We start from the raw sequence: 9082 nt of genomic DNA, 5'->3' as shown, positions 1-9082 counted from the left end.
CAACGGCGCCGGCCTGCGTTGAGGTTGAGGTTGAGGTTGCGATACACGAGGGGAATACAGAGGACGGAGAGAAGTGTAGTACTGCGCCATGTAGGACGAAAGGTCGCTACGTGCCGCTCTGGGACTTTGACGCACCGATGGAGCAGGAGGGCGAGACGTTAAAGCCGCCAGGTCCGCGACTCGTCGGCGGGTGTGATCGTCGCGGACGGCATGCTCCTCCTCTCGCAGGCGTTGCGTCGACGGGATCGGCAAGGGCTTTCGGAGCGGTTTCTGGAGGCTGCGGTTCGGATCCTTCGGGATACTATCGATTTTTGTGGCGGTGCTGCTGACGGCGGCGACGCCCCTTTGCTGACTGAAGATATGCTGCCCGGAAGGACGTTTGATGGCATCCTTAAGAATGGTACTGCGAATCGAACAATAATGAGTACGCGCGGAGGCGACTGTATGAACCACGGGCTGATATACGGCGATTGTTATTTTGTTGAGTGCGGGAGTCGTCTTATGCAGATGGGCCTGGTGTAGACTCGTAGAGTATCTCCAGAGCAAATAAGGGGACGGACGGCCCTTGGATAGAAAAAAGTCTTGAGTAGAGTGCAAAGCTTACGTCGTGAATAGCGCGTGATAGATGGAGTTTCTTAGAGGAGCGATTATGTCGATTCAGTCGATTGGTACCGAAATTCAGCGCATCTGCGAATGCCATCGTTAGTGTGGAGATGAGCTGTGGTGATGTGTGATGGTGATGGTTGGTCGGTCCATGGTCAAGTTTCCACGTGAGGAAATCAGTAGCCCGTATTAGGTAACGGTCGCTTCGCCAAGCGAAACAGGTACGTACCTAAGGTAAGGTAGGTACCTTACCTCAGTCTACAGATACATCGCTACACGACTTGATCGCATCTTCGCACGAAATGAAGGAGAGGAGCTGCCATTCCTCCCCACCAGAAGGAGCTATTACCTAGGTACCTAGGTAGGTAGGATCTCCCCACGAAGTTAGGTACTCAGACCTCCTCCATCCGGCCGTCATCCTTGTCGATCCTCGGGCTTTTGAATTTTTGAAGCCGATGCCAGCCAGACAGCAGACGGTGTCGGTGGCCGCCGCGCGCCAGCGAAGCAGGTCCAAACAACGTCGTTAGTTACGGTCAAACCTTTTCTTTTAAACAAAAGAAAATCCCAGCAGTGATTGACGCATTCGTTGACGTTGGTCAATATGTTTCGAGTGAAATTAAAGTGAGAAGTACGATGCAGATGTCGCGTAACTTCGCATCATTCGTCGTCGGTCTTCACTTCGTAAGGTACCGTACCTACCTTAGGTACCTACCTTATTATTAGTGACGATGCAGCATTGGAAGTCAACCCCCTACGGTACTAACAAGAGATACGATACCAGTACCATCTTTTCTTTTCCTTCCCTCCCTTCCCTTCCTTTCTTTTTTATTTTATTTTCCTTACCCCATCTCGTTTCGCCCGTTTCTCACTGTTCCTGACACTAATGACGTCGACATCTGCTAGCGAAGCCAAAGAGAGCGCTTACCCTCGGAATTCCCACCCCTGAGCTTACTGACCCGTGACCATGGTTGGAGCCGCCAGTGAGCTTGGAACTGACGGAATGGGGACGGAATCGGGACAGATATGGGGACAGATATAGGTTCCTTGTTCTGGAGATCTGTCTGCTAGCATGATCATTCTCTCTTACCATCTACCTTTGCGTTAAACAGCTCGCTCGTAATTTGACATCTTTAGCATCTACCAGCTCGAAAAGAACCATGGCCGCTCAGTCCACGATTCGCCATGCCCGGCGTGAAGGTAAACCATCAATCCCCTATCCATTATCCACCCTATTTACCTTGAGACTCGCCGACAAGAGACACCACTAACGTATTTCATTCGCCTTGAAGATGTCCCCGCCATTCTATCCTTCCTCAAAGCAGGAGCAGCAGAGCAAGCCCCAGGCACCGAGATACCCGCAACCGAAGCCCGCATCGCCGCCACCTTCCACTTCGACCCGCCATCATCACACCCCCACGACCCGTCTTCTCCTCCTCCGCCTACTCCTTCTCCCACTCCTCCCGCGACCGCACCAACCCCCCAGTCCAACGGCCACTCGTCACCGCCACCCCTACCCCCCTTCGTCCGGGCCCTCCTCATCATAGCGCCCGAGACGGGCCAACCCGCCGGCCACGCCATCTACTACTACAACTACAGCACCTGGATCGCCCGCCCGGGCATCCACCTCGAGGAGCTGTACGTGGTCCCGGAGTACCGCCGGCGCGGCTACGCCAAGCTCCTGATCGACGCGCTGGCCGCCGAGGCCGCGAGGGCCGGGTGCGTCAAGCTGGACTGGGTGTGTTTGCGGGACAACGAGCGGGCGTTGCGCTTCTACGACGGGTTGGGCGTCGAGAGGATGGAGAATTGGATGGTTTTGAAGGCGGATGAGGAGGGGATTGCGAGGTTGGCGGCTGGTAGCCGGCGGGGGGGATAAGATGGGTTGTTCTCGAGTCGAGGGGATTTTGGGTGGGAAGCATAGATGTTGCGGCCGAGTTGAGACGAGAGGCTCAATTTCGTTCGCTGGAATGTCGGCATGACATCAATCAGGGCTAGTTAGAGTAGAGAGCAAGCACAGTGGCACAAACGCGAACAAACATAAGGCTTCCCGGCCGTGCATAACCACCAAAGAAAATGCCAAGCTCTCTGCTTCACAGCAGTCGAACATGACTCGCAGCAAACGGATTTTATTCATGGGAATGCCACGACTATAGCCTGTCGGTGCCATGCACCCAAAGACGCCTCACAAGAGGATTCCTCTACACTACCGAGGTCTAGCCAAGTGAATGGCACCCCAAGTAGCCCATGTAAACCCATTTGCCAGCCACTGCTGCCTTGTACGTTTTGTTTTTTTCCTCCACCACACACGTACGCCTCATCGCAAAGCAGCACGTTTAGATGGCAAGCCTCTCAATCTTGTCCCGCAGAGACCGGATGGGCCCGGCGAGCTCACTGGCCTCGTTGGCGTTGATGGACGCGGCGATCACGGGCCGGCTCACACCGCAGGCTCGGCCGAGAGCGATCTTGGAGGGCACGTAGACGTACGGGACGTTCTTGTCTTCGGCGAGGAGGGGCAAGTGCAGGAGGATGGCGAGGGGTTGCGTATCCGCGGCCAAAACGACCACTTCGGCGACACCGCGGTTCAGAGCCTTGGTCACTGTTGGCGGGGGGGGAAGGTTAGCCATCACATTCTTCAACATAGTTGCGCAGATGACAGGGGAGGAAGTGTGGGAGATGTCAATCACAAGGACGTCTGACAGCAAGCGCACAAAGCACCGGGGAATCGGTCTCGGTTACGTACCTTCGTTGGCGCCCTTCTTAGCCTGGCGGAAATGGGTGGCCTGCTGGAGGAGGTCGAGGATCTCCTGGGACATGGTAGCGTCGGCCAGGGGCCAAGCTGGGATGCGGTCAGTCAAGGGACAGCCCATGGGGAAGGAATACTCGGGGCTCATGAATTCGTACCGGCGCTGGGAGGTTCTTGGGACATGTTGACAGGTGGGTGACTCGCCCGGAGGTTCACTGTCTAAAAGACGGTAGGTGGTGGGTAATGAGGTGGTGAAGTTGAAGAGAGCTTGGGAAATGTTGCGTCTGGGGAAATTTTCCGTCAAAAGTTTTGGTCCATTGGAATTGGTGGAGCATGACTGCTTAGTAATCCACGTCGGAACCTGGAATGCAGCGACCTGGAGTTATGGGGTTTTGTTATCTTATCGTACACAGTGCGTATTGTGTGGGTATAGTGTATACACGGAGTACAACTCGTATCATCCGAACCAGGAAGAACGTACCTTAGCGGAGTACTCAGCGGGGACTGGATATCTCTAATATATTTACTCACACATTCCTACGTTGATCATTGTAGTCCATATCAACGGGCTTCCAGAGTACTCCAAACAAATCGACCTTGATAAGTTGGTTACCAACGCATGGAGCGATCTGATGGGTTCTCACCGATGAGCTTCACTTCGAGAAGTCGGGAGTCAAGGGACCAGAGGACGGAATTAGGTGTAGATCCGCACCGGTTCCCCGTCTTCCGTCACTCAGCCGTGATGACAAATATGACCGCATCGCCCCACGCCGGGTTAGCCGCGCTGTTCGGCGTGCCGTCGGGCGCCGCGGCGTTAATATTGTAGTGAATCAGCGTGGCACCCTCCTGCGCCAGCTCGCGCAGCGTCCGGATGGTATCATTGAGAAGTCCCTCATCCTCCCAGTTCTTCCGTGGGATGAGACGCGACCCCGTGCGGACTTCTGCCATGCCGACGGTCTCGGCCGGGTAGAAGCTATCGTACTCGAAAAACTCGGGCTGCAGGGGAAACCCCAGGCCGGCCCGCTCGTCCAGCAGGGGCCCGACGAGCTTCCGCACCTGGCACCCGCTGGCGTTGGCGACGATCCACGGATTCATGGTCCACATGTAGTTCCCCGGCCCGATAGGGAAGATGAAGGTATACCCGTACGACCTCTTGTCAGGGTACTCCGAGAACTCGACCGCCTTCCAGAAGGTATCTTCGGTGAGTCTGGCAACGGCATGGGTCGGTCGGCGCGGAACACCCTCACTTCAGAGTCGAGGAAACGGGACGAAGACGGCGGCGCCATGCGGCTCAAGGAGCTCCGACCAAACCGGTGCCATCATCACACGGAGATCGCGGGAAGGGGAGAGTCGCCGACGGGTTCGGAGGAGGAGATCATGACGTACAGCGGCATCATAAGGACGACGAACGTCGATATGGCGTATCAGACGCATTCCAAGAGGAGGAGCATGGCTACTGATGAGGAGTCGCTGGCGTCGACTGTGGATAAGGACGAGGGAAAGTCGCGAGTGAGGAATTCTGGCATGGCGCTTTTACGTTGACGTCGGGACTCGGGACGGGTGTCGCACAGACCTCCCTCGGGGTAGAACAACCTAACGGCCGATTACCAAGGGAGTAATCAATCCAACCCACGATATGGATCGGCTCACCCGAAGAAGGGATTTATGTACGTAGCTAGTCAGAGTGGTCAAAAACATAATGTTCGATTGGTGAAATCGAGGGGCTATTCCTCCTACTCGGGTGTGCCGGGCTTGGCCACATGGCGTGAGACTGGAGTCGTATGGTTGAAGGTGGAAGGGTTGCATTCGAGAAGAAAGTGTCCACAGAGCCAAGACTAAGGAGATGAATCCCGGGCTGGAAACAGCTGGAGATTGGGTGATATACGTGCAGGAAATTTAGTTCATTGATTATCAAAGACGCAGGACCGAAGGAGCTGCCTTGGTAAAGCAAAATTTATAGATTACTGATTAGAACTTTGGATATTTACTGGTACCTGTGGTTTGAATGTCAGTGTGAAGTCTGAAGTGTGAAGTCTGATTGATATTGAACACTGTAAGGGAGAAGTGAGGTTTAGGGCTACCTGTGAAAGAAATCTGTAGAATCATTGAATGTAGGGGGAAAGAGTTGACTACTTTAGAGGTAGGAACTAGGAAGTATTATAATGAAAGTAAGGATGTGAGTGAGAATCCCCGAGTAAATAGAGGCAACCTGCCGGAGTGATTAAGCAAAACAAACAAGAACAAACGAGAGCAAAGTGGGCAAGCACGCGTTCGTTCTTTCCATGGATCAACAATGGCAGGTCCTATCGTCAACGCATCAGCAACACTCCGCTCCCCACAAGGAAAAGAGCATAAATAGTAGTTCACCTCACATAAAGCGCGCAACTTCAACTTTTCCCTTTCCATCACTGCTCAGAGTCAAGGCTCATCAAGATTCATAATACCCTGACAGTTGACTTTTGAGAAAAAAAGACTTCCACTCGTCTACCACACCTTCTTCCCCCCGTCTTTGGCCTACCTCCTTCACTTCAAAGCAAAGCAACCTCCACCATGCGGTTCAGCACTCTCCTCCCCGTCATGGCTGCCGCCGTCACGGCTTGCCACAAGACAACCGAGTACTTCGACGGCTACAAGTACATCCTCTCGGGCCCCAAGAACCCCGCCCCCAAGGCCGAGTACGAGATGGCCGCCGCCCAGACCGCCATCACTCTCCTCACCGAGCGCCTCGGCGCCAACGCCCTGCTCGACCTCGTGCAGCCCGAATTCGCCGACCCGCACGACGACCTGCTCAAGGCCCTCCCCCTCATCAAGGAGCGCATCGGCGCCGACGGCCTGATCGACCTCCTCCAGCCCGCCATCGCCGAAGCGGACGCCTACTGGCACGACGTGCTCGACAAGTCCGGCTCCGGCTGGGTCGACGCCAGCGGCCGCGGCGTCCTATTCCTGCCCAACATGACGGCGCAGCTCTTCGCCGGCTGGTCGCAGTCCCCGCTCGCCGACGAGGCCAACAACGCGGGCAACCCGGAGCACTACCTCAAGCGCACCCGGGAGATCGCGCCCGGCGTGCTGCGGTCCGAGATCCTCGAGGGATGGGGCGGCGTCACCACGCACTTCACCGTCGAGGACTACGGCATGCCGCCCAACCGCCAGAAGTGGCCTTTCCTCAACACGCTGCCCGACTTCCCCATCCAGGCGGCCGGTGGCAAGACGCTGCTCGATGGCACGCTTTTCGGGGTCCTTCACATCTCCGTCCGCGATGTGCCCGGCGAGGAGTTTGGCGAGGAGCAGGACGGTATTGAGATCTACGCTTCGGTTTGGTATGGCGATGGGGTCGATGACGACCATCTCGAGGATGAGCGTACGCACATTATCACGGAGATTGTCAACCTCAGCCTCCAGGCTCAGAGGGATGTTGAGAGCGGTCGCTTCCCCCCTTCTGGCAACTAAGGAATGAGAAGGATTGCCATGGTGGGAATTGGAAAGATGGAATCTATTCTCTGGTGATGGGGGACGAGGGATTGAACGGGGCAAACTGTACGTACATGGTACTTAGATCTGACTGCATCGTCGGTCCATAATACACCCCGGAGATCTCACGCCTTCTTGAAATGATTAGGTACCTACCTCGTTGTATGTCCGTTTGCATGTCAATGGTCCCATTTCAATGTCCCTTTTTCGAGGAACAGGAAGGAACAGTGGAGAGGGGAAAATCCAAAGTGACCTTCTGTTGAATTGACGGGAGCGTGCTTGCAGGGAGCGTTGATTCAGGAAATATATGATTGTATTGTCCATAAAAGAGAAAGACAAAGGGGGCGGGTATACGTGTCCTAAATATATCTGCCACCTTCTAAGCGAGGATAGTGGGGCACCTCTAACTAATAGGAGAGCACTATACCGTGGCTTACGTGATAGAATATAATATACCCCCTAATTATTACGCCGTGATTAGCGGAACGATTACTTAGCCTAACCTTAACCTAGCCTTATTTTTAACCTTAAAATAGCCTTAAAGGGTCGTGTGATACCCTTAATATCGAGTTAAAAGGCAGGAATAAAAGCTATAAAACAGCAAAGAATAATAATAATAATAGTAGTAAATAATAAAGGAAAAGTGCTATTAATAGCAGTAGTAAATAGGTAATAGTAGGGCCTTCCGTAGATAAATTAAAGGCGTTATGCCGGCGTTTTAGAGCTTTTGGATCTTCCCCTTATAACCCTCGTTCCGTTGTTTTTGAGGATTTTTTGACGATTTTAATCTAAATTTTCCAATTTTTTCCTATTAATAGCAATAAAAATAATACTAATAGCGATATAGTGAGTATCGGAGCTTTATTTTCAGTGGCACGTGCTAACCGGTAGCGTCGTTTAGGCTCCTCCTACTATCTCCGCGGTTACCGGGCAGCTACGGCTAAGAAGGCCTCGACCAACGGCGTTAAGAAGAATAAGGGCAAGGGCGGCGGTAAAAAGGGTGCTTCTATAAGTCGTTTTAGCGCGTTTATCTTTGATCCGTCTGCTCTGGTTCCGGCTAACCCTTTAATAGACTACTAAGGATAGTAATAATAATAGTAATAAGGATGCCGAAGAAGCCTTTGTTCTGGTCCCCTTCGACCCCCCCTACCTGGAATACGTAAAGGGTATTTATTCTAGTAAATAGCGCTTATTTAATTACTATATTTCGGTTCCTGGCCGCTTTAACCGCTACTAAAAGTATGAGGATAGGAGCTATATATACCACCCTCTATAAGTTCTTACCCCCTATCTAAGGCGCTTTACGATCGTGATCGTGTGCTCTATTTCGTATTAGCTCGAAGATATATACGCTATTAAGCTTTACGACCGCTAACCTATGCTTATAGTTTTTCTAGCCTTATATCCTTAGTTAAAATTCTTTTTAACTATATTATAGTCCGTAAAATTAATAAGGACTCTAACGACGACGATAAAAAAGTGCGTTTATCGCTTTATTTCTAAATTTAAATGCTCTGACTAACTGTTTCGCGCAGTTCTTTACTAAACTTAAGTAAACAGTGAAGTTTATAATTAAGTTAATAGGTAATAACGATAACGAGAAGTTCTTTAAGAAGGAGGAGCTTAAGGGAGCTTCTAACTAAGGTCCTAGTACGCCGATTACTACCTCCACCTCCTAGCTTACGGGGGTTATAATAGATATTTTACGGGAAAACGGTTTTATTATTACTCCTCTGGCTAGAGGAAATAGCGTAAATATTATATAGAACGGTGCTTAGGATAGTACTAATAGAGCTTAGTGAATTATCTAGTATACTTCTTTTTATATTTTAGGTTTTGCTTTTAGGTTTTAGTATAGTGTTTTAGTATTATAATAACGAGATACCTTTTTTACTGAATTAATTATACCGCCGGTATACGGTACGCCTAGGGCGTAGGATTTTCGACCTTAACTGCTTCTTTCCACCCCCTCTATGCACTGATTATATTAAGATATACTCGGAAGTTCTCGAATTTTTATCGTGGAAGTGCTTTCGTTAATCCGTCCGCTAGTATTAAATTCGTAGTAAGATATACGACTCTGAATAATCCCTTTACGTTCTCCTGCTTTACCTAAAAGCGCTATATATCTATATAGCAAAGCCTAGTCTTAATTCTAAAGCTATCGTTAACTATTAGGCGTCTCGTTTACGTGTTATTATAGTGGATATTCTAAGGAGATTCTGGATTAAAGCGTATTTCGACGAAAAGACGCTTTAAACCTATTATTTC

The 9082-nt window shown here is 51.3% G+C and overlaps 6 protein-coding genes across 6 annotated transcripts; 4 read left to right on the top strand and 2 right to left on the bottom strand.

Moving 5' to 3' along the window:
• Positions 1-7: 7 nt before the first annotated feature.
• Positions 8-713, top strand: SODALDRAFT_333603 (hypothetical protein). The gene has a single exon (XM_028612025.1). It carries the CDS (start codon positions 211-213, stop codon positions 520-522), a length of 312 nt encoding a protein of 103 aa, XP_028465659.1. The 5' UTR covers positions 8-210; the 3' UTR covers positions 523-713.
• An 899-nt stretch (positions 714-1612) lies between these two features.
• Positions 1613-2717, top strand: SODALDRAFT_333602 (acetyltransferase). Its single transcript, XM_028612024.1, has 2 exons — positions 1613-1800; positions 1893-2717. Exons 1-2 carry the CDS (start codon positions 1761-1763, stop codon positions 2474-2476), a joined length of 624 nt encoding a protein of 207 aa, XP_028465658.1. The 5' UTR covers positions 1613-1760; the 3' UTR covers positions 2477-2717.
• A 216-nt stretch (positions 2718-2933) lies between these two features.
• SODALDRAFT_324338 (snrnp and snornp protein) lies at positions 2934-3526 on the bottom strand (the record flags this gene model as incomplete). Its single annotated transcript, XM_028609874.1, has 3 exons — positions 2934-3196; positions 3341-3436; positions 3502-3526. 3 exons carry the CDS (start codon positions 3524-3526, stop codon positions 2934-2936), a joined length of 384 nt encoding a protein of 127 aa, XP_028465657.1.
• A 546-nt stretch (positions 3527-4072) lies between these two features.
• SODALDRAFT_324337 (hypothetical protein) lies at positions 4073-4629 on the bottom strand (the record flags this gene model as incomplete). The annotated part of the gene is made up of 2 exons (XM_028609873.1): positions 4073-4525; positions 4591-4629. 2 exons carry the CDS (start codon positions 4627-4629, stop codon positions 4073-4075), a joined length of 492 nt encoding a protein of 163 aa, XP_028465656.1.
• On the top strand, positions 4619-4958 carry SODALDRAFT_333599 (hypothetical protein). Its single transcript, XM_028612023.1, has one exon. The coding sequence runs from the start codon at positions 4628-4630 to the stop codon at positions 4883-4885; it is 258 nt and encodes an 85-aa protein (XP_028465655.1). The 5' UTR covers positions 4619-4627; the 3' UTR covers positions 4886-4958.
• A 442-nt stretch (positions 4959-5400) lies between these two features.
• SODALDRAFT_333596 (hypothetical protein) lies at positions 5401-6971 on the top strand. Its single transcript, XM_028612022.1, has one exon. The coding sequence runs from the start codon at positions 5894-5896 to the stop codon at positions 6788-6790; it is 897 nt and encodes a 298-aa protein (XP_028465654.1). The 5' UTR covers positions 5401-5893; the 3' UTR covers positions 6791-6971.
• The last annotated feature ends 2111 nt before the right edge of the window (positions 6972-9082 follow it).

Source organism: Sodiomyces alkalinus, assembly GCF_003711515.1.
Source record: "Sodiomyces alkalinus F11 unplaced genomic scaffold SODALscaffold_6, whole genome shotgun sequence".
Taxonomy (NCBI): Eukaryota; Fungi; Ascomycota; class Sordariomycetes; order Glomerellales; family Plectosphaerellaceae; genus Sodiomyces; species Sodiomyces alkalinus.
This window is presented reverse-complemented; position numbering and strand designations above follow the sequence as displayed.